This window comes from Vipera ursinii (genome assembly GCF_947247035.1).
Source record: "Vipera ursinii genome assembly, chromosome: Z".
Classification (NCBI taxonomy): domain Eukaryota; kingdom Metazoa; phylum Chordata; class Lepidosauria; order Squamata; family Viperidae; genus Vipera; species Vipera ursinii.
In genome coordinates, this window is record NC_139517.1 from 96446273 (window position 1) to 96472326 (window position 26054).

The window sequence follows — 26054 nt, forward strand, 5'->3', positions numbered from 1 at the left end:
AGGGCTTTGCCTTTCCAGATGCATGCAAAACACAGTGGATGGTCCTTCAGATATTGTGGAAGACTATCTGTGTGATCAAGAAGAAATGCCAATTGGTGCTAGAAAATGCACACTGCCATGTCCAGAAGACTGTGTAATATCTGAGTGGGGCCAGTGGTCTAGGTGCTCCTTGGTAAGGCAACTATTATTTTAAAATTATAATGATGAAATTTAAGAAAGTAAAGACTTTTTTGTCCAACCAAATCAAAATTGACCAAGATACTTTCTTCTGAAATGCCTAGCCAGTAACTTAGCTAGATATTTCTGTGTATAACTTACCTTTCTATCAAGCCATAGAGTCAAACCATCTAGTATTTGATTATCATCTCTGAAAGTAGGGGGATTTTTTTTATATATTACCTGCTTCCTGTTCCTTTTAAACTAAAGATGCTAGAGGTTGTATATCTTGAGTAATTCGTCTGTCAATTGCTCTACCATCTTTTCCCACTTGGGGTAAACAACTCCAGGTTGGTTATCTCACTTTTAGATTGCTGGAAATGTTTGTAACACAGAGTAATTCTTGTTAGTACAATTTGACACTAAAAATTGTTAACAGTGAATTCCCATCTCAGGTTGTATATATGGATATGATATATTTCTGTATTCTGCATACCCCCCTCACTTACGCTAGTGCTGCAGCTATGGGGTGTGAAAATGGGCCACCACCACCATGCTGCTAGGTGCAAAAATGGATGCTGCCATGCTGCGGGGTGCGGAAATGGGCCACCACCATGCCACGGGGTACAAAAACAGGGTACCGCTGCACCACAGGGTGCAAACACGGGCTGCTGCTGCGCTGCAAGGCACAAAAATGGCCACCGCTGTGTCACGGGGTACAGAAACAAAACACTGCACCACACAAAAATGGGGCAGGGCTAGTAAGCATCATGCAGGCACTAGCCCCGCCCCATTTGCAGCATGTGCATGCTCGCAACTCCATGCACGTGCGCACACAGACTCATGTAAAATGCTTCCCCCTCCCTTTTCCTCCAGTCTGCCAAACGACAAATGTTGGGGACCCCTGTTCCAGGTCATTGATAACAACCTAACTAAAATATCATTAGTTTAATTCAGGCATTCAGCTTATTAATCAAAACAATATACTTACTGAGTTATATTTTCAAGAAATATAAGTATTTAAAGTATACACTAAAGTATTTAAATGTTATATTTAAGCAGATCACTCTTTACATTATTATGCTGACAATAACTCTGAAAGAGGTCAGATTTTTTTTTATGATTATGAGTCCTAAATCAGTTAATAAGTTTCCTAAGAGAGTGTGCATTTTGAGCCCAATTCTTTTAAGTACTTTGGCCTTAAAGAATTTGTGTTAAGGATGTTACTTTGATCAAAGTAAAAGGATGTTTGGTTTCTTTTCTCAGCCCTGTAATGGAAGCAGTGTGAGGGAACGCTCAGCCAAGATCTTAAGACTGCCCCAGGAAGGAAAGGCCTGTCCTTCTACAATGGAGACAGAGCCTTGTCATCTGAACAAAAACTGCTATCACTATGATTACAATGTGACAGGTACAGATGCTGATTGAGTACTTGTAGCTGACGAGTGCAGCCTGAAAGAAAATATAGGTAGTCATCGATTTACGGCCACAATCAAGCCCAAAGTTTCTGTTGCTAAGTGAGACATTTGTTAAGTGAGTTTTGTCCCATTTCATGACCTTTCTTGCCTCCGCTGTTAAGTGAATCACTGCAGTTGGTAAGTTAGTAACCCTGTTGTTAAGTAAATCTGGCTTCTCCATTGACTTTGCTTGTCAGAAGGTTGTAAAAGGTGATCATATGATCTTGGGGCACAGCAATGGTCATAAATACGAACTAGTTATGAAGCATCTCAATTTTGATCACATGATCATGGGGATGCTTCATAGATCATAACTATGAAATAAACAGCCATAAGTCAGTGCTATTGTAACTTTGAACAGTCACTAAATGAACTGCTGTAAGTCAAGGACTACTTGTATTGCAGCTTGCCAGACACGTTCTCTTTTCAAATAGCCAAACATACCACCTTCTCTGATTTTCTATCCTGATACTTTTCCATTACATCTCCCACCTCCAAATTACCCTACTATTCTGTGTCTGGTAAGTAGATCATTCATTCTGCAATAAAACTATTTGGACTCTCTCCCCCCACCCCCCAAAATGTACATTTGATGATCTTCCTCCATACAAAAGTAGTCCTTGACTTACCACAGTTGGGCCCAGAATTTGTTGCAATTCATTGCAGTCATAAGTCATGTCAAAACTGAATTTGCTACAATTTTTATGGCAATTGTTAAGGGAATCCAGCTTCCCCAGTGGGGTTTATTTTATTTTATTGCTGGGTTGTTGTTTTTTTTTGTGTGTGTTTTTGAAATCAGCAAAAATAGGCCACAAATCGCAATTGTGATCAGGACACTGAAGTGAGTCATAAATGCTAGCCAGTTTGCCAGGTTTCTGAATTGTAATCGTGTGACCAGGAGAGATGGAATGGCTGTAAGTGCGAGTACAGGTCATAAGTCACCTTTTTTCTAAGCAGTTGTAACTTTGAATCATTGTTAAATGAATGGTCATAAATCAAAGACTATCTCTTGACTTAATGTTAGATTAGTTGGTTATTTCCACAAATTTTGAAGTTCTCCCAAACTTTCCTGACCTTCCTTTTTGTATCTGCATAGTTTTATTTGGGATTTTGAATTCACAGATTTTATTTTATTTATTTTATTTATTTTAATTCCATTTGTATCCCGCCCTTCTCCGAAGACTCAGGGCGGCTTACAAGCTTAGCAGTAGCCTTCATTCTATGTATATGCCTGCTTATTAGGGCTTTCACACATACCCCAAGCGGCATTATTACAAAGTCAGCTTATTGCCCCCAATAATCTGGGTCCTCATTTTACCTACCTCGGAAGGATGGAAGTCTGAGTCAACCTTGAGCCTGGTGGGATGCGAACCTGCACTAATTGCAGGCAGCTGGTGTTACTTAAGGAGGCATTAGCCCACTGCTCCACCAAGGCTCTCTTGGTGAGAACAAAGTTCACTATCAGAATGTAGGATACCTTTTCCCATTTTCTTTGTCTGACCTTTGAGAGTCAAAAACAAACATTGCTAGAGTTCCCAACTTTTTTCCTGCTAAGAATCTTGCTGAGCTTAGAAAAGTATGCTTAGAACCACAGCCCTGAGAAATAGGGTGTGCCTAGGTCAGGGGTAGGCAGCCTTGGCTCTTTTATGACTCATGGACTTCAGCTATGCTGGCTCAGGAATGCTGGGAGTTGAAGTCGATGAGTCATAAAAGACCCAAGGTTGCCTACCCCCTGGCCTAGGTTGATGACATGTGGAGTCAGAACCAAATTTGAATTATACAGTATCTAATGTAATTAAATGTAGATAATAGTTGCCCTGTGTTTTATATAATTTACTCTCCTATTAAAAATTATAATGGTCTCTGAAGTTGTGCTCTTCTGGATTTGGCTACTATTTTATGCACTCTTACAAGGTGATCAATGTGATGAAGCTAGCGTGCACAGAATTATCTATTTGAGTGGCTGGTTCAGTGTATATTAATGCCATTGCTATGTTTATCACTTGTTGTGTTCTTAGGAGGCTGACGTAAGAAATCCACTGTAAGTCATCTGAATCTTTTAAAAATGAAAGAAAATACGAATGTGGGGGGAGGACAGGTGACTGCATTTTGTTGCCTTTTGATACAACACACAGGAGATCTTTGCCACTTTCCTTTTCTCCCCTTCCTTTCAAGACTGGAGCACTTGCCAGCTAAGTGAGAAAGCTGTTTGTGGCATTGGGATCAAAACAAGAATGCTTGATTGTGTTCGCAGCGATGGCAAGTCAGTTGACCTGTTATATTGTGAAAAGGTAGGTGAATGTTTTTCCTTGTTTTGTGGTTGAAAACTATCAACCATAAAGCTTTCTCTTTGGTGCACACGATCAGTCTTGTGACAGATGCTTCTCAAAGCTATTCAGGAACTGCTATGTAGCCCTAAATGAATTTTTGCCAAGATCGGTGATTTTGTCATTTAATTCTCTCCTTTTGCTTAAGTGAGTGGTCACTAAGGTATGCTATTTTTCCCCTCTTCTGAAATAAATGGTTTGGGAAAAATAAGCCACCAAGGTGAATAAGTAAAATAAATCTTAACTGGAATAGCTCTCATTGTCCTAATTTGGAGTGATTCTTTTGTAACAGTTTGATCTTCTGCCAAAGTGCATTTCTCTTTTTCTCTCTCTGTGTCTCTGTCTTTTCAGATTTCATTTCCCCAGTTGTAAGTTGTTTGGCCCTTTTGTAGATTGAAAAGAAATGCCTGCACAAATGCTTTTTAATATATCTAACTGACAGTATTTATTAAATTATTTTCATGTTGATTGACTTAGCAAACTTATATATACCTATCTCACCAAAATTGACTAGGCAGCTTACCGACATTGAATAAAATGCAGCATAAAACATTAAAACAATAAATATAGATCTTAAATTTAAAAATATCTGTGGAAGGTGTTAATTTGTAATTAGAGTGTAAGGTGTGTGTGTGTCTCTGTGTCTGTGTGTCTCTCTGTGTAGCTGGTTAGGACATTAATTAGAAGTCTTAGGTAAAGTAATCATTATACAACTATTGAGTAGGTTCTGCTCAATCAAGGATGGAAAGAGAACAAACAATTTACCACAGCTGCAAATATGTGAAAGGAAAGGTCTAAAATTTAACTATGAAGCAAAATATGGGGCTTAATTTCAGCATTCTGCAAGAGGCAGATCATTTGTGTATATATGGCTTCTACCTCATTTGCAAGAAAGGAATACATACGTAACCATGTTGTGTCTGTGAACTTCTGCTGGAAGCAAGTCCCCTGAAGTGGAATGTATATAGGGCTAAGATTTATTGCTGTCCTTGGCATGAAATCTAATAGCATATGTCTCCAAACAATATTGTCTCCAAACAATAATTTATGTTGTATTATTTTATATTGTTTATTTAATGAGACAGGATTCAATGTATACCTCTTAACATGGCTGTTTGGAAAGCATGAGTGGTTTTTCTGAAATTGATAGGAATGGTGGAATTAATTAAGTGGGAAACCTGAATAATCATCCCCTCCCATTAAAAAAAAACAATCTTTGCATCAACTATTAGAATACGTAGGATCGAGCCATTTTGTTTAGCTCCCATTATAATTTAGGACCATTGTTTTAACATTCAGCTCTTTATTCTTTTGTACTATTTATTCTCTGGTGCATATTTTTCCCTTCACACAGTTGTAAGCAAGACATCAGGAAGTCTATTTTTTTTTTGCACAAAATACCTACTGTTTGAATGTAATAGAACAATTAAAGTATAGTTCTAGAGACTTCCTGTTCCTGTTTTCTAGCGAGCAGTCTGAAGATTCAGAATGCCAAACTCTTCGGCTGGAATTTCTTTTTGTTGGGGACCCTAAGGGGCCAGAACCCACCCTGAAGGGGTGGAATGAAGGAAGGAAATCCCAGGGACTTAGGAGAGATGGCGGTCTCTCCGAACAGTCCAGGAGAAGCCTCCCAGAAACCAGCAGAAGAAAGGGCTGACTAACTGTATGTTCAGCCATAGTTGGAAACAACAGAAGTCATAAGCTTTTAAATTAAGCGGATTTGAAACAGCATGCTTGAATCTGGGTAAGAATATTGATTTTCTCTATCCTACTTATTTTCCTGAAGAAGAAAGTCCCCAAAATAAGAGATCTCCGAAGAAGGAAAGGGGGAGGGGGATTCTGCTCCCTCCCTTTTGGTTATTGGAAGCAGCGAAACTTACCCTTTAGAGAGAGAGAAAAGACTAGAAAGACCTGCAAAATGAGCAAATGCTGACACCTGCTGGTGGGTGAGGATTTTTTTTCTCTGACCCTCAAAGTTTTTAGAAAATGCAGCTGTGTAAACCAAGTGAGAGTAACAAATCTGAAACAATGAACACAAAAGGAAACATGATAATCGGCAACAATTTCAAAGGACAATGACTTTAAACTACAAAGAAATCCAGAATAACCTTGACAGCATGAATCAACTTATTTCCAACTTAATTTCACTCCAAGAAATTTCCCAGGAACATACATTAGAGGTGACTGAACAAAATTCCGAGGATAGAGACTTAAAGATGGAACCATATTAAAATGATCACTTCACAAAAGGAAACATATGATAATCGGCAACAATTTCAAAGGACAATGACTTTAAACTACAAGGAAATGCAGAATAACCTTGAGAGCATGAATCAACTTATTTTCAACTTAATTTCACTCCAGGAAATTTCCCAGGAAAATACAGTAGAGATGACTGAACATAATTCTGAGAATAGAGACTTGAAGATGGAACCATATAAAATAAAAAATCATTATTTAATCCAAATGGGAAATATTTCAACACGTCCAAGCAACATTGAAGACAAGGAAAAGAATGAGAAAAAATTCTTGACAAGGAAACAAATGATGCAGCAAAACATACTGATTAAGAAAGGCAATGGCCAGAGAAAAAAGACTAAAATAGAAATCCAGAAAATAGATGAACTTATCAGAGAGAATACTTTAAAAAGAAACATTTGTTTGAATATGGCTAAAGAAATGGAAAAACTTTGAAATATATTACTCTTAGAGGGATGAATTTTCTTTCTTTTTTTCTTAACTAATATAATATGGTGTTTTTTTTCTTTCTGTTAAAAATGTTGAAATGATTTAAACAAAAGCAAATGTTTTAGTTATTTAAATGTGACGATAAGTAAAACAAAAATGTGTTTTGAATGAGAGTTAAAGGATTAGATGAGTAGAACTATTGAATGGAATGTTTAGGGTAACTCGCTCCTAAAGATTGACGGGAGGGCAGAGATCCGCCCCAAGGCCTCTCGTTTATGGAGTTCCTCAGGGGTCGGTTCTCTCTCCTCTCCTGTTCAACATCTATATGAAGCCACTGGTCGAGATCATTCGTGGTTTCGGGGTGGGGTATCATCAGTATGCTGATGATACCCAACTTTTTTTCTCCACCCCGAACCAACCCAGTGATGCCCTCACCGTGATGTCCCATTGCCTGGAGGTGGTACAGGTCTGGATGGGGAGAAACAGGCTTCATCTCAATCCTGCCAAAACTGAGTGGCTGTGCATACCGGCATCTTGGGTTAACCAGACTATTCCATCTTTAATGATGGGGGTGAGGTGTTACCCCCCCATTGATAGGACTCGCAACTTGGGCGTCCTCCTGGATTCACGGCTCAATTTTGAAGATCACATAGGAACCGTGACCAGAGGGGCTTTTTCCCAGGTTCACCTGGTGCGCCAGTTGTGACCCTATCTGGACCCAGATGCCCTACGCACAGTCACCCATGTGCTCGTGACCTCCCGGTTAGACTACTGCAATGCTCTCTATATGGGACTGCCCTCGAGGACCACTCGGAGGCTTCAGCTGATGCAGAATGCTGCTGTGCGAGTTGTGATGGGGGTTTCCCGATACTCCCATGTAACACCTCTACTCCGTGAGCTGCATTGGCTTCCAGTTGCCCTCCGGGTGAGATTCAAGGTGCTGGTAATGACCTATAAAGCCCTTAATGGCTTGGGTCCGGGATATCTGAGGGAACACCTGCTGCCGGCATCAAGTTCCCTTTGTCCTGTGCGCTCCCACATGGAGGGCCTTCTCAGGGTGCCACCTTTAAAAGACTGCCAGCGGATAACACCCAGGGGGAGGGCCTTCTCAGTGGGTGCGCCTGCCCTTTGGAACCAGCTGCCCGTGGAGCTTAGGACTGCCCCGACCTTCAGTCATGCCACCGGGACCTGAAGACCTGGCTCTTTGAGCTTTCCAGCCCAGGCTGAGAATTTTTAATTGGGGTTTTATATTTTTCAGGGATCAAATTTAATTATTTTAATTGTTTTTAACTTTTGTATTGTATTGACATTTTTAAATACTTTGTAAACCACCCTGAGTCCTACGGGAAAAGGGCGGTATATAAATTCAATAAACTTAAACTTAAACTTAAAGTTTAAATAGATTAAATACATTCTTAGCTATGGTCAAAAAGAATAAGAAATTGAGGAAATAAATATGTATTAAATTAGGAGGGATACATATTTTAAGTTGTATGTTATTTTTTGTATCTCTGTGCTCTTGTCTCTTTCTTGTTTTCCTTTTCTTTCTTTCTTTTCTTTTTTTCCTTCTTTTTTGTCTCTCTTCTCTTTTTCTACTTTTTACTTATTGATTAAGAAATATAAAATCATGAGAGGGCTTATATGGAAAAAACAGAATTAAATCCACCAATGTAAATATAGTTAACTGTTGAAAAAATTGTCACTAGTAAGAATATTTAGAATTTGGGGGGAGAAATAAGCTGAAATAAACACGGTAACAGGATTTACAATAAGGCAACTAAAATGACAAATAAAATTATTGAAACTATATAGTTAATTGTTAATTAAAATAATGAGAATTGTCTTAATCTAATGTTTTGCAAAGAAAGATACTTTGGGGAAAGGGGAAATCAAATCAAATTAACATATGGAATATAGATCATAGAAATTAATTGTTAAGGATTGTCTTATAAATGTTACCCAAACAACATACTGTTTACAAATTACTGAATGAATTATGTTATGTTAAAAAAGTCTAATAAAATATATATACAAAAAAATAAATAAAGTGTAGTTCTAGAATCCTCTTAGGATCCTGAAAATCAAAATTATTTTCCAGATATTGAAGGTATTCTCAAAAATTTAGAACAATGACACCTCTTTTTTATTGTTGTTCTGTCAAAACATATTTTTTCATGAAAAATATTTTACATTATGGTTAGTCTTCAAATTATGATGGTATTTGGGACTGGAATTTTTGTCTCTAAATGATATGGTCATAAGTGGGACCATATCCCTTAGTTTCAGAAATTCAAGCAGTCACACTAATAATTGTATCACTGATCCCCAGAACATGGGAATGGGGGAGAAGGATCTGTTTACATACAGCATCACATTTTTATTGGGTTTTTTGTTGTTATTGAAGATATTATTGACCACAGAAAAATAATACTGATGTCAGGAATGAGGACAGTGCAGACCTGCCTTTTAACATTTTAGCCTTTTTTTAATTGCACCACTGAAAATGAACACTTTGCTGTTGAATTTGGTCAGTATGATCCTAATGATCTACGATGGCCATAAAATGGAACTGGGACTGTAGGAGCTGTAGTTTTCCTCTCTGTTCTGTAAGAGAAAGCTGGCTAATTTTATTAAAGAACTATGAACATATTTAGGTTCTTATACAAATTAGTACAATTTTTACTTTTGTGATTATTAATTTATAATCCATGTTATCTTCTGTTGAGTTAATAATATTGCATCTGATATACTGATTATTATCACTTTTTTTTTTAGCTTGGTCTGGAAAAAACTTGGAATATGAACACCTCCTGCATGGTGGAATGTCCTGTGAATTGTCAACTGTCAGACTGGTCTCTGTGGTCTGAATGCTCGCAGGCTTGTGGTCTAACTGGTTAGTTCAGAAGCTTTCTGGTGATTGATAAATGAGCCCAGTTATCAGTCATCAGGAAAAAAAAGAAGGGAGATTTCTAGATTGAGGCAGATTCGCTTTGCTTTCCTATAAGCTTGTTCTATTGGCAGCTTTTTGCTGCATAAATTGCTATTCTGATTCAGAAGATAAACACAGTGAATGTTTCTGTGGAATGACCACAGGACACTATCTCTATGAAGTATTTCTCAACCTTGGTGAATTGTAGATGTATGAATTTCAAATAACTGCTGGTTGGGGTATTCTGGGAGTTGAATTCCATACCTCTTCAAGTTACCAAGGTTGAGAAACACAGCTGTATGGTATATTGGAGCAAACAAAGCTTTTATTAAACTGGAAGAAATTTTGCCTGATGATATTATGTTTCCTTTCTGCAAATTAGCTTATATCTATGTTATAAAGGCATCTCCTTTGTGCTCACAAAAACTAGAATATCGAGGAAGATACTAAAACGGATAGCACTGAGACCAGACATTCTCCTATTTGGACTTAGGCCTTAATTATGAAGAATATTTACTCAACTACATGTAAGGAGAAAAACATAAAGCAAGGGCAATACTCCTCACTATTCTTTTTAATATTCTTACTCACACCATCCTATGGTGGCAACTAGGATTAATTTTAACCAAAGCCTGATTGATTTTTTTTTCCAAATGGGTGAAATTTAAAGTGATCTGAACAAAGATAATGCCAAGCCAGAATTTTTCAACTTTGATTTCTTGGCAAACCAGAGTTGTCAAGCTGGCATATATGACACTATACCACTAAGACATAATAGGGGGATTCACGCAGCAGGTTAAGCTTAAAAAAAGATAAATTCTTTGATTATGTATGAGTTTTATTAAATGCCTGACTCTTTAGGCTCTAGAGGGCACAAAATCAAAGCTCAATAAATAGAACAATGTAATAAAAACAAACAATAATAACATACAATAATGGCATACATCTTTCTTTAGCTAATTATCAAAGGCTTATTGAAAAGTCTGTTTTTTACTATTCTCTGGAAGTTCATAAAAGTGGGCAGTATTTGTGTTTGTCATAAGTTTGCCAAAGAAAAATTGCTGCCATCAAGCACACCTGCTTCAGTGCCTCCTCCTCCTAATGGGAGAGGGCTTTTAACAGGAGCTCTCACCAAATTAGAAGAGAAAACTCACTGGAAAAGAACCTGACATTGGGAAAGATTGAAGGCAAAAGGAGAAGGGGACTGCACAGTAAGAGATGGTTAGATAAAGCCATCAATGCAATGACCATGAATTTGGGAAAATTGTGGGACCCAGTGAAGGACAGAGGGGCCTGGCATGCTATGATCCATGGATCATGAAGAGTTGGATACACTTAGTGACTGAACAACACTTCTATTTTCTCAGGTTAGATCAGACATGTCAAACTCATGACATCATGTGATGTCACGCAACGTATTGTGACAGTTTTGCCATTGCCAGCAATGGGGTGGGTGCGGCTTTCGGATGACACGTCCAGCCCACAGGCTGGCAGTTTGACAACCCTGGGTTAGATGGATAGAGTTGACTTGAGATGGGGAATCTCAAGCAGTCCCATAGGCAGCAGCCAGCATCCTTGAACTGCAGATGGAAACAGATCAATAACCAGCACAATTCCTGCAATAGTATTATGTGACTGTACTTCAAGTGTGTGCTAAGCAGCTGATGCACTTTGTGTTAGCTGATGTTTTGAAGTGGTGTTCAATTTATGTGAATTTTAGTAATTGAAGTACAGGAGGACAAGAATGTAAGCCATGGACCTAGTGCCTCTTGTTCTAGGTAAGGTTGCAACTGATGTGGGTAGGCCCTCTTGGTCTTGTCTCCTCTTGCTCTTCCAGCAGCAGTGGTGATTCTAGGAGAAGCATGGATTATGAGCCAAGTCTTTCAAGGGAAGCCCTGCCAGGTGGATGTCTCCTGTTGTCAGCTGGCTTTTGAACCAACAATTATTTCATTTTGCTTGAGTTTTGTTTTTTGGGTTTATGGCTTATAAAGTGGAAGTGTAAGGTTAGATGGATACTTAATCAAGAATGCATTATAGATGTTAATCTTATTTTGAGGCAATCTCTTTTGAGTAGGGGATTCACTTCATTTATGATACCATATCATAGAACTATGATAACATTGTGACCTGGTTCATTTGTAGTGTTGGCAGATAATTCTGTTGTTAGTGGCTGTCAAAACTGCATTCATTATTACAATTATTTCTTTATTGCTTCAATTTGGCCTGTTAAGGTGATAGTATTTGATATATTTAGATTCATATCAAATATATGTCAAGCTTAGATTCATATCAAGAAGATGTCAAATTATTCTGTGCAGACAAAACAAGTAAAAATATACAAATCTACAGACTTTATACAGTAATACATCCATCTATTTGTCCCATCGCTGTACATTTTGTCCCAGCAGAAAAGAAAAACAGAACCAACCCAAAGGATTCAGAATCACTAATGGGAGGGGGAAAAGATAGGGGAGGGGGTTATATGTATATAAATTCTTGAAGTACAGCTCAAATCCGGAAGCAGATTTGTCACATCTGCTACATAATGGAACTTCAACTTTCCAATTTTAGTTGATCCAAACAGCCTTCCCTACTTGTTATCCTCTAGCTATGCTGGACTTTAATTAGCCCAATTACTGATTGGAAGTTCTGTGAGTTGAATCTAATACATCTGGAGATCAGTTGAATGGGAAAGATTGATCCAGGCCATGTGAAACTATATTTCTGGGCTGATCCTTAAATGTTCTAGCTATGCAGGGAAGAACATGATTCCTAGCTAAAGCAGGACTTATGACCTGAAATGAATGACATGTCTTTAAACACATACAATATCAGTGCTAAATGCTCTCTCTTTTTCTCTGCTTTGAAGGAAGGATGACACGAAAGAGAACTGTTACTCAACCTTTCCAAGGTGATGGCAGGCCTTGTCCTTCACAAATGGAGCAGTTCAAACCTTGTCCAATAAAACCTTGCTATCGATGGCAGTATAGTCCATGGGAAGAATGTAAAGTTGAGGTAAAACTAGTACCTGCAGCTTTTTATCCTTAGATATTTATAATTCATACATATGTATAAAGCATCTGGAGTATATGGAGAACAGCAGATTAAGGAAAGCTGATTTATATACTTCTATTGATGGCCTTATACTATGGCCTAAACAGAAAAGCAAGACTCTATACAACAGTTCACTAATGAGCTATTCTGTCTTATCTATACTTGTCTCATTTATTAAATAAGAACTTTTTATTTAATGTACACATAGAAAATATATATGACCTGATTTTTCCTAGATTTAGGAAATACAGATGACTTAAATTGTTAAGCGTAAAATGTTATGTATCAATTTTGGCTTTTCAGTGGAATTTTTATTTATACAATACATGTAGATCTTTAGCTATCACAAGTTAAGCCACTAATTGTACACACTTTGGCACTAGCTGTGGTTTCAAAGCATGGTCCAATATCCTATTGTCCCTTTCTGGCATTTTATTCAGTTGTGGGTTTTTTTCTCTTATTCTTACTTCTTGTGAACATCTTTTCCAGGATGCCCAGTGTGGAGAAGGGACAAGAACTAGAAATATTTTCTGTGTGGTCTATGATGGATCTAGCGATGACATTGGCAAAAAAGTCGATGAGGAATATTGTGGGGAAATTGAACCTATGGTAGATGGCAATAAGAAAATTGTTCTTGAGGAAACTTGTACCGTACCTTGTCCAGGTATTTCATTTGTTTGCATATTTTGCAAAACTGATGTTGAATACATGCTGATTGATTTTTTTGGAAGAAAGACAAAAAGAATATATTATTTCCTATATCATATTGTTGTAGGTCAAAGTAAGGCATTAATCTTTTCTTTAAGCTCTCTTATTACAACAGCAGGGTAAAAGTTATTAATACATTAATAACTTAATTAACTTAACATTAATATTTATAAAAAAAGAAAATGGTGGGCTGCAGAATAGTCTCTGGTTTAGAGATAAGCTTGCAACAGAATAGCATGAGCATACTTATTACAAAATTGACATTGACTGAATTTGTGCTGGTGCTGATAAAATATGACAGAGCTTGCCATGCCTGTCCTAGCTACAGGACAGGTAGGTCTAGGACAGGTAACTTTGTCTATACAAATCCTTTGTGAGCAGTATTTTGCAAAAGCCTTATTAGATTAAAGCCAGGATAGATCACGGAGATCAATATCTATTGGCCCTGTTTGCGACAACTGGCATATGAAAAATGGCTACTTGGAATGTAAGAGAAATTTATGATAGTGGGCAAGTAATGGAGACATATAAAATAACTAGAACATATTTCAGTGTATGAATTGTGTTTCCTTGATTGCTATGAAAGGATACAAAAGTAAGAATCAATAGGTTAGTGACAGCTACATGTTATAATCCACTAAATAGTCATTAAGAAAGAACCAGAAATAATATTAGGAACAATTATGAAACACTGTCAATAAATGCAGAAATATTGTGGGAGGAATATTGTTAAATTGCATGGACAGAATAGTGAAAATGATAATAATATTGAATCAGTCCCCACCCCAAAGAAATTATGATTGTTAGATGAGTATCTGCTCCTCAGATGTCTTTCTGTTTTGAATAAACAGTTTAAACATAAGCATTTTTATGTTTTATGTTTCATCATTCACTGCTATTCCATCACTCATTTCTAAACAAATTAACACCACTTTAAGAACTGGAATCTTTTACAATGACTCCTGAAACACTAATTAGGAAGAAATAGTAAAACAGCCAGCAGGAGAATCAATACATTTTCATTAAGCTTTACTTAAAATTGCCTTCTTTTCCTTTATAGAATAAAACATAATCTTTACCAACTTTTGCACAATTTTTTTCCTTGGAATTGTATTAGTCTTTTACTTTAACCCCCTTTCCCATCCCACCCTATCTTTCACCAAAAAAATTAACAGCCCTGTGGGGATAGGTTAATAGTCCACTCTGGTTAATGTTTCAAGGATGATACATATGCCCCAATTATACATATATTGTTTATTCAATAATTCATTTCTTTACCACAATGTTATAATGTTTGCAAACAAACTTTCTTTATTAACGCATGGTTAACATTGAGTTGATTTTACTTGTCAACATAATGTAAACCAACATGATTTTTTAATAGCCCATGTACTGAAATAATTAAAGCTCTGTACTCATTTGCAAGCTTGGGTGCCTTTCTAGCTTTATGGCCTCCATGTACAATACTTTTTGCAAATATGACTTTAGCCCCATATTTTTTTTAGCAGAAAAGATTTTGCCTGGCTCTCTCAATCCATAATGAAACTTCCATGGTTTTTACAAGCATAGAATTTATTTAGTAAAAAACTGGAAAATATCTTTCTGCTATGGTTAAATACAATTTAAAAAAAATATTAAGTATGAAAATGTACATACATTTTCTGGCACATTTTTCTAAGATCTATATAGTTTGTACAGATTTTCCTGAGATACAGATGTTTTATAAGCATTTTTAATCTAATGCATTTTTGTGCCCTGATCTCTTCATTTGTATAGAAATTTCCTTAATATACACATTTTTACATTACTTTAAACTCCCAAGCACACTGAGGATTGGTAAGTATGATTTGTGTGCCTTCAGAGGGTTGCATACTGTAGGTATTATTATTATTATTATTATTATTATTATTATTATTATTATTATTATTATTATTATTATTATTATTATTAAATTCCATTTATATCCCGCCCTTCTCCGAAGACTCAGGGCGGCTTACAAGCTTAGCAGTAGCCTTCATTCTATGTATATGCCTGCTTATTGTTATTTGATTGTTTGTTAAATTTATATGCTGCTCATTCTAAATAATATTTTGTAGAGAAATACTTTGTAATCTGTTAAATCATGAAAATAAAATATATAATATACCAGTTATATTCATTTATGCTTATACAGAGATTTGGGAATGTAGTTGATTTTAAAAAAAATAAATTTAGGCAGAATGCTAATATTTTGTGGAAAGGGCAGCATCTAATTAACTGTAAAAATTATCACAAACCCTTTTTCTTTGCTAACATGTTGGGTCATTTATATGCCCCTTCCCCTTGCTGTGTAGGTGACTGTTACTTAAAGGAGTGGTCACACTGGAGCATTTGTCAGCTGACCTGCATCAATGGGGAAGATCTTGGTTTTGGGGGAATACAGGTTCGATCACGAGCAGTAATTGTTCAAGATGTAGAAAATCAGCACCTTTGTCCAGACCAAGCTTTGGAGACAAGACAGTGTAGTGGTAAGTGCCAGAATCTATCAACAAAGTATGTGCCATTCTAGATTAGATTAGATTAGATTAGATTAGATTAGATTAGATTAGATTAGATTAGATTAGATTAGATTAGATTAGATTTATTGTCATTTTTTCCTGTGGGCACAACGACACACATTAAAAATGAAATTTAGTTGCTCTCAAAGTTTCACATACACATTTAAAACAGAATTTTAAAAAAAATCTGTTAATAAACACACACAAACGACAACAATAATAATAGGAATATCTCTCTCCTGTTACAGATACAGAAAATGAATGCACACTTTGTCTCTGTGTGCTGTCTATAAGGAGGGAGGGTCCAGAGTTGAGCACTGAAACATACATTGCTCTGTGCCCCACTTTTGACCCAATATTTCAATAACAGAGTTGGGACTTGATTGAGGTGTTTGAGGATTGCACCCATTTATGGCAGAGTGAACTCAGTAAGTTAATTCATGTGCTGGTAACATCTAGGCTTGACTCAAGCAAGAGCTGTCTTTGAAGATAATTCAAAATAAAATTTGATAGGAAATACTGCTTCGAGTGTGCAAAATATCGAGCAGTGATCAGAGAGACGGTCGGCTTCAGTTCAAATGGTTTATTTAGCTCAGCCCGGACAACGGTAAACAGTACAACAAGCTTTTATATAGGCAATGGTCAAACTTAACAACAAATCAGGGACGGGTGTTTTCCTGCCGAGGGAGTCATGCCCAATGATCAGCTGGCAGCTTTTTGACATTTCCCTAGTGATAGCGCATGCGCTGCTGGGCTGGGGAAACCCGTCAGCTGGCTGGCGCTTCAGCTGGGAATCGATGTATCCTCGGCCGGCGTTCTGACAGCTAGCAGCTGTCAGTCGGCTGGTGGTTCTGTGCCTGCGTGGCTTTTGACAGCTCGCGGCTGCCGCTATGCACGCGCAGCCTTTGACAGCTGTCAGTGTCAATGGTGGGGTGCATGTTCATGATGGGATCGGCGGCCTTATGACAGCTGTCAGTGCGGCCACGTGGAGCGGCCTTTGACAGCTGTCATTCCGCGTGGAATATAGTACAGAGTGAGCATCAGAAAGGAAGTTGTTGGAGTTAAAACAACTTTACTAAGCTTTTGGCCACTCTTTTGGTCCAATTCAAAGTGCTGGTGCTTTTTTCAACTGGTAAAAGCTTTGAGTCAGATATCTGTTGCATTGTCCCTTCCAGATGAGTCTAACCTTTACTTTGGACCATATGAAGATAACCTCTCAGTTTTAGACAATCATCACATGCCAGGATAGGGAAAAGCCCTTTTAATGATGGCATTACAGTTACAGAATGTTGTTGTTGTTCACTTCAATTTCTTTTCTATATCGAACAAGTTTCATTTTTCTTAAAATTGTAAAAATTTTAAATGGAAATTGATCATACGCTGCCCTTATTTGCCGTGCAGCCATGCATTTATTTTTAATATCTATAAACTATAGAAGTGTTTTCCTTGAAAACTAAATATATCTAAAATAAATATATGCATGAACTTTGAGAGGGCTGATTTCTGTACATTTGATGTGCCATTCTAATTCCTAAAACTGAAATGAGAAGGCAAATGGAAGGCAACCACCAGATACAACTTTTCAATCCAAGCCGAAAGCTAGAATATAATGGAATCTTTTCTGTTTTCAATTTAGATGGCCATTGTTATGAATACAATTGGATGGCCAGCCCCTGGAAAGGGTCATCTCGGACTATATGGTGCCAAAGATCAGATGGTTTAAATGTTACAGGTAATGTTAATTTTACTGTCCTTTTTACATTATTGAATAAACTAAATTATGCTTAGAAACTGTAAAAAGAGTTAGCACTGTAGGCGTTTCCTAGTGTCTAAATTAGGGATAGTAAGAATATGACTTTTCAGATGTTATTAAAACAGAACCCATATCACATTCTCTCAACACTGCAATAATCTAGCAGGATTTAGAGTCTACCAACATCTGGAATAGGCATATGGTTCTTATTGCTAGTTTAGATAAAACAACAAAGTTGAATTAGAAGTGCTGACAGAGGGGTAAATGAGTGAGCTCCAGTGTTACGCCCTATTTTCTGAGAACAGCTTTCTTGGACTTGGATGGATTTGCTTTTGAGCAGGCATATGCAGGATCTCTTATAATAATTACATCTATTTAAGTCTGACTCATTACAACTTTGAGTATAAAAACTCCAACATGAACATTTCAGAACTTGCCATATTAGACAAACCATACAAAGTCTGCATGAAAAATCAGAAGCAATTGGCATTTCTGTATGTAAAGTTTAGCCTTGAATATATTCATCAAATACTATTTTCATAATAGCATGCAACTCATAATGAGATTTCAGTGCCAATATAAATTTCCCAAAATTATCAGTGTAAATGTCTATGATTAATTAAGAGATTAGCCAATTCTTATAGTCCTCTGATCCGTGGATAGCTGGCATGAGGCAATAGGAAATTATTTAGGAGCCATTAAAGAACTTTTCTATGGAAAGCCCTTAAATTCTTGATATGAATAGAAGTCTATCAGAGCTCTTAGGGTCTCTTGAGAAATGTTAATGAGTACTTATAAAAACCTATATTAATTTGCTATCATTTCTATAGCACTGAGAATGTCTAGTTAATAGACAAGTCAGTCATAATCAAATACCTTTTGCTTTAGCTACAATTTGATTCATTACAGCATCATTCATTTAACAGCTTTCCATTTTTTTTATTCACTTATTCATTACAGTGATTCATATTAAAAACATTAGGGTTTGAATTAAGCTCCCATGGCCACCACTTTGAGTTTTTGACCTTCAGTCAGACACTTCTTTTTTATTAGCATAAATAAAATAAACTCTTAACATAAGCAATTTTACATCTTACTGTTTTAAGAGATAAGTACCTACATACCAATGAAACTACTGAAAAATCAAGGTGTAATTGTGCTAGATCTGGGGTGAAATCTATCCATTGAAATTTATACTGTGGCCATTCTATTCACTGGCCATTTGGCATTAAGTAAAGTGCTTCTCTTTATATGGGATAGTTTTAACTTCCTTCCTATTGAAGCTTCTGTCACCACACCTTTTTGGAGAATCCAATAATCCTCAGAACCTTCTTCATGGAGTCAGGACAGTAGGATAAAAATCAAGAGCCCAATCTTGTATACAACTGGCAGACAAGATTATTCCTGGATGAGGTTTTCATGGCCAAGCTGCCAACTGCTCCTTGAGCAGAAGGTGGTTGTGTGTTTAGGAAAACCCTCAAATTGGATATCAGGCCTGAATATTAATGTCCAACCCCTATTGCACCACATCCTAGATCACAAGGCTATCTGGATGGTCATTCAAGCCTTGGTCATCTCTCCTGTAGACTATTGCAATACATTCTTCATAAGGATGTTCTGAAAGATCACTTAGAAACTGCAACTTACCCAGAATATAGTGGACCAATGATGGACATAACCACAGTACAGTCACATAACTCCTCCAATAATGAATTGCATTTGTTGCCATTAGGTTCTGGGTGCACTTCAAGGTGTTGATTAGCCTCTATAAAGTTCTTATAGTTATCTGAGACAGACAAAGTTGGCATGCTCAAGATAAATCAAACAGTGTTATATGATGAGGCTCAGGGAGTGAGTTTTCTCTATCACAGATCTTGGTCTCTGGATCAACAAGTCCTTCCTAAGATTCATATGAACCCTACAATGCCCTTGTTTAAATAGTCCTTAAAACATAGATCAGAAGTTTTGTTGCTGTTTCTGGTCATCACTATTGCTACTGTTACAATATATTGTTTTTTATCTATTTTTATTGTGGTACACTGCCAGAGTCTACAGCTGCAGAGTCTTATAAATTTGAGAAATAAATAAACATTAGTTAAGCAGAAACTGGGTTGTATTCCTCAAAATTATGTTCTTCCTGCTAGGATATTTCCCAGCACTATGCACATTGCTTTATAATTGTGTATTAAAGAGCTAAATTGTTTTCTACAAGTTGCCAAAGGTTTTCATTGGTTTTTAACAGATATGCATAATTTGGCTGATTATGAAATGGTTATACTTATGTTCATTTGATTGCTCTGAACAATTTCAAAATGTTGAATGAAATGTAAATGGTCAAAGTACAGTTAAAGTTGTAATTGCTTAAAACACAGTTGTTTTCATTTGCTGGACTTCCATCACAGTATGATTGTTTTGTGTGGCCTTTTGATATCTACATTTTATTTTTGCAGATACCTTAATTCACAATGAAATGGGTGAGGAAGCAGTTTCTTCCTGTAGTTCCTCAGATGACTGACATATTTTAAGAAAGGCATTTACAGGCATGTGCAGCTGATGCCCGGATGTACACATATTTTAACATATCAGCTAGCAACATTGATCTAGCAATCAGTATCACTCCTTTGGTTAACATACAGTTGCCTAATTGCACCTAATTGCATCTACAGATTTCTGCATTGTTTTTCACCATTGTGAGGGATGGGCATGTTTATCTTACAATAATTGTTGATGCAGTCAATATTTATTTATTCAATTTATATTATGTCCTTTTACTCATTGAGTATTGAAGCTCAATAGATTGCCAGAGTGTATATAAGGTACATAATTTGGTTTTGTTATTATATAGACAGAAGTAGAGAACCGGACATCTCCAAAGGCCGGCAACACTAATTCTGGCTCAAAATAATGGTGAAAACCTATGTGGGTTTAATAAATCCAAGTAACCATGCTGAATTAATAACCTCCATCCACTGAGACGATCAAAACCCAAAGAAAGTTCATGCTTTGGGAACTGATAACTTATTTTCCTCATTACAACTGGAAATGCAGCATTTTCCTTTCACAGTTAAATACCTTTTGGGATGATAGTGCTGTTATAAAGACTTGCCAAGAAGGGACAAAGTATTTCATTTCCATCATCTAAGAACTTTTGGGAGTACAGGTATGGGAGCTGGGCCGTTAATTTAACAGCATAAAATTTCAAAGGAGATGAACATACAGTCTTAAATAACACATACTTCATTCTTTTGGTGAGACCTGTTCATTTGTTCAGTGTGCTGAGAAGTGAAATTTAAAGGAGAGCAGTGTTTTGTATCATGAAATCATCTTTACTCGGTGTGATGCTCACATTTCTGAAAAATTAGGGCTCCTCCACCCAGGAATACAAAGAAGAAAACCAGTAACTCCCACCACATTTGCACACCCCAAGATGATTACCTGCTGGAGCTAGAAATAGGAAGATGATACCTAGCATACTAACATTCCCAAAAAGATATCAAGTGAACTGAGAATATCTTCCCTTCCGTTATGGATTGCTGTTTTTTTTTCCTAGATGAAGCAGGTATTTCCCTGATAGTAAATTATGATTGTGCCAAAATGCCATTTTTTTTGTTCTGCAGGAGGTTGCTTAATGATGCACCAACCAGATGTGGACAGGTCATGTAAGCCAGCATGCAGCCAGTCCCATTCTTACTGTAGTGAGGTATGTGCTACTACAGGTCAGGTTTCTGTCATAGGGCCACAGTATCTTTAGCCGTGCATCATATTAGAACAGTAGGAAAGCCAACAATATTTAATTGGAAATCCTGTTGCAAGCACCAGCTTAAAGACTGGTGAAAATATTTTACCCTCTTGGCCATTATTTTGCAGCTTTTACAAAGCTCCATTCTTATGCTTCATATTGTTTAGTGAGAGTTCTGAGCATAACCTATGAGGAAAAGCCTCTTTAGTTTCTTTGTCAAGAGGAAGGCAGGCAAATAAAATGAAGTAAAACTGGTCACACCGTTCTTGAAGAAACATGGGTAGCTACATTGTTTAAGACTCTCTGACACTCTAAACTCAAGTTGAGCTGCAAGTCAAAATGAGAAATCCATTTTAATTAGGAAAGGCTGTAAACAGAGAACAAAGCTGAATTACTGGAGACTGAATTAGCTCTTGGGCTTTATGTGCATCCTTGAACATCTGCCCTAGAAGGCAGTTTTGCCAATCTTGATATTATATTTCCATATCTGGCATGGAAAGGGGTTCCATCTTGTCTTGCCAACCTGTCATTTTCAATCGGTATATCTTGGGGGTTATAGACATTGAGAGCAAAAGGCTGGGGAAAAAATGAATAACCCTTTGACCTGCCTTGGACAAGTTCTGGCTGCCCCTGGCTCAGCTGAGTTACTCAGCCCTTGCTGTTACTTCCTAGCAGCAGGTCTCCCTCACCCTTGACTGGGACATTTCCAAGGTGCCTACTACTTATATGAGAATCAGGCTTAGACATACACTATAATAAAACACATTCTGCATTCTTCACTGCCCCAGTAGAAAAATCTTAAACACAAAAATATGATCAAAATGGCACACAACATTTAAAGGCTGCAATGGGTAAAACAGGTATAATTATATTTAAGAACTGGGTGAAGGATTTTCAATATTTTATTCCTTTTAGTTGCATGCACATACCCAACTATAAGCCTATTAAAAGGCTTACATTGCAGTTTTTGTTTCTTGATTCAAAATGGCTGGGAACTACATTATGGACTTTTTGTCCAGTATTTATTATTGTTTTATGGAGAAGAAGCCCCAGAAACATTAAAAAAAAAATCACAATCGTGCTGCTCTGGGGTCATGGGTTGCTTATCTGTGTTGTGCTATATTCTGTGGCTTTTGAAGTGACATGACTTTGGTACAATGTGCAAAACATTTGTTCCTCTGCAGACCAGAATGTGTGTTTGTGAACAAGGGTATACAGAAGTAATGTCTTCTAATGGCACACTTGAGCAGTGTACTCGCATTCCGGTGATAGTTATCCCCACAGTGGATCATAAAGAAGATGTGAAAACTAGTCGAGCTGTAAACCCCACACAGACACCTATCACCACACCAGGACGAGGAAGAACTTGGTTCCTCCAACCTTTTTCACCAGGTGAAATTTCGCATGGATAGTTAGTGATATTAGGTCACATAAATTGAATAGAGTAATTTATTTGCAGACATTTATAGTATTGTATGATATTTTTAGAAGGTGGAGAGATAAGTGATTCTCAACCATACCTCAGGCCCTTCCAATTGTTAATAGCATACAAAGGAGATGCCATGGTTTTCAGTCTTTTCTGAGCTCTTATAATAGTACAAAAGCTTATTGGTTTATAAATACTTCACTTCAGCATGTCAAAAATGATTCTGCACAAAAGCATTGCATAAAATAAATATTCATGGCACTATCTTGGACAAGGTTTAATCATCACAAAAAACTTTCTTGCACAGATAGTTGCTCTTTTGGATGCCTAGCATGTAACGCTATCTGTAGGAATTACATAGAAATAGGTTTTGCTGAATGTAGCTTGCACAGAACAGAACAGAACAGAACAGAACAGAACAGAACAGAACAGAACAACAAAGTTGGAAGTGACCTTGGAGGTATTCTAGTCTAACTCCCTATTCAAGCAGGAAACCCAAAACCATTTCAGACAAAAGTTGTCAAATCTCAAAAAACCCTCCAGTGATGGAGCACCTACAACTTCTAGAGAAAAGTCGTTCCACTTATTGATTGTTCTCACGGTCAGGAAATTTCTGCTTAGTTCCAGGTTGCTTATCCCCTTGATCAGTTTCCATCCATGGCTTCTTGTCCTTCTGCTTTCTGGTGCTTGCCTTAGCTCTAAATGAATATATTGTGACCAAGAAAGGAGGAGGGGAAAGAATTAAATAACATTATATAAAGCATGTACAAATTCACAATCATCAAATAGATCTAGTGACCCACGGGGCGCGGGGAATCCATTTGTTTAATATTTTTTACTGGTATTGGAAAAAAGCAGAAACATAACTATTCTCTTTGTAATGACTTCGTTTGAAATTACATTGATTAGATCAATAATAGGCAATAGAATCAAGCCATTAAAAGACCTTAAAAGTTTTTAAAAACCTGAACTCTGAGCACATTCACAGATACTATGTCTGATACAAACACATTCCTCAGTTTGGTGCTTGAATAAAGATTTTGTTGTTCATTCTTCACCATCTTTTCTATTGAGGTGCTGCAAGAAAAGATAATTTCACTTACTAGCTAAGCAAACTTTGTGTGACATCAAAAATGCATCATTTGTTGATAATACTAACTGTACTTGAACAAACCTTGGATTACTCCTTTCTAAAAATATCTGATTGACACTAATTTATGTACTAACGACTAACAAACATTTATTTTAGATGGGAAGCTGAAGACCTGGGTTTATGGTGTAGCTGCTGGTGGATTTGTTTTGCTCATCTTTGTAATATCTATGATCTATCTAGCCTGGTGAGTTTTATCATTTATTATACTTGGGGGTTTTTCCTCAAAAATAGTGTACAGTAAATATACAAATAGGTTTATATTTTGCTTCATTTTTTTTCTTCCATCTTAATATTGAATTAAATCCTCTTGTTGTCTTCTGCCTATTCAGCCCAACTTTCAACTTCTCAATATGCATTAACAGCAGCTATTGGGACCAGGAACTCTATCAGTAAATGACATGGTCATAAAACAGTGTCATATCATGGTGCATAGCGACAGCAATTCCAGCAGTCCCAATCATCGTAATGAAACAAAGACCTCATGCAATTTCAACTTCCTGTCAGTTTTGGAAACTGGCAAGCAATGTTGGAAATCATGATCACTTTCTCATAAGCAAAGTAATGACCATTCTGGGTGCCAAAACGGTCCTAAGTGCCCCTCATTCAGTGTCATCATAACTTTGAACAGTCACTGAATGAATGATCATAATCCAAGAAGATCTTAATGTTTTATATGTTCTTCACTTTCGTCTTCCCCACCCAATTAAACACCTATATTTGTGTTTAATTACAATGCAGATGCTTAGTGATATACCTATACATACATATAGATATATGTATAATGTATATGTATACATATGTGTATATATGTATGTGTGTGTGTGTGTGTGTTGGCTTGCTAACAAAGAATAAAGGGAGACCGATATGATAATTTCAAACTTATTTGTTCTCATCAGTCAGCCAGACCCTTCTGAGATTCGAACCTGGGCCGACTGCGTCTTAAGCAGTTGTTTTAACCCCTAGGCCACAAGATATCTCTCTCTCTCTCTCTCTCTCTCTCTCTCTCTCTCTCTCTCTCTCTCTCTCTCTCTCTCTCTCTCTCTCTCTCTCTCTCTCTCTCTCTCTCTCTCTCTCTCTCTCTCTCTCTCTCTCTTAGCTGAGAAGCAAGGAAGATATGTGTTAAATGTTTGTTAAGCATTCAGAATACACTTGCTTAGTCCCAGACATGGGACAAATCTTATTTCCTGTTTCAGCCTAGCCCAAGGCCATCTACAGGCAGTAGCCACAGCAGTGGCAGCTCATATTTGTGTAAATTTTTTGGCTGACTGATGAGAACAAATAAGTTTGAAATGATCATATCTGTCTCCCTTTATTCTTTGTTAGCAAGCCAAAAAATTTACACAAATATGAGCTGCCACTGCTGTGGCTACTGCCTGTAGATGGCCTTGGGCTAGGCTGAAACAAGAAATAAGATTTGTCCCGTGTCTGGGGCTAAGCAAGTGTATTCTGAATGCTTAACAAACATTTAAGAGACACACACAGACACACACAGACACACACACAGACACAGACACACAGACACAGACACAGACACACACACACAGACACAGACACACACAGACACACACACACACACATTATATATATATATATATATATATATATATATATATATATATATATATATATATATATATATATATATATCCTCATTTTACCAACCTTAGAAGGATGGAAGGCTGAGTCAGCCTTGAGCCTGTCAGGATTGAACTCCTGGCAGTGGGGAGAGTTAGCTTACAATACAATTCTAACCACTGCACCACAATGGCTAAATAAAAAGTTATTTTGAAATGATAAGCCAGTCATTGCTATGGAACTGTTAACACCAGGAGATGCAACAGTTCATCAGTATCAGTATCATCTGGATTCAGTAGGGGCTAATAAATGTGATTGATAAAGCTGTTGATGAAGGACTCCAAATGAGTTGATCACAGGCTTCCAACTATGGAGCCTTCAACAAACTCCATATCCTGCTGAGCTCTTTTTCAAAGGCACATTCACTGCTTTTCCAGTTATTTTCCCAGTTTTTTTTTTAAATCTTCATTGGCAAGCAGCGAAAGAGAATAAAGATAATTAGCTTCCAAACTGATCCGTACTTTTGGAAAGTATGTAGCAAGGAAGATAGCTGGA

The 26054-nt window shown here is 37.0% G+C and overlaps 1 protein-coding gene across 1 annotated transcript in view; it reads left to right on the forward strand.

Annotated features, from left to right (window-relative positions):
• Positions 1–26054, forward strand: part of THSD7A (thrombospondin type 1 domain containing 7A) — a gene marked incomplete at both ends in the record, with an annotated part of 206302 nt that overhangs the window by 179549 nt on the left and 699 nt on the right. Inside the window, 11 exon segments of the mRNA XM_083377963.1 lie at positions 19–172; positions 1423–1564; positions 3786–3901; positions 9401–9520; positions 12429–12569; positions 13098–13272; positions 15650–15823; positions 17490–17585; positions 21224–21306; positions 22530–22737; positions 24021–24108. Of these exon segments, the coding sequence (XP_083234089.1) occupies positions 19–172; positions 1423–1564; positions 3786–3901; positions 9401–9520; positions 12429–12569; positions 13098–13272; positions 15650–15823; positions 17490–17585; positions 21224–21306; positions 22530–22737; positions 24021–24108 (1497 nt within the window).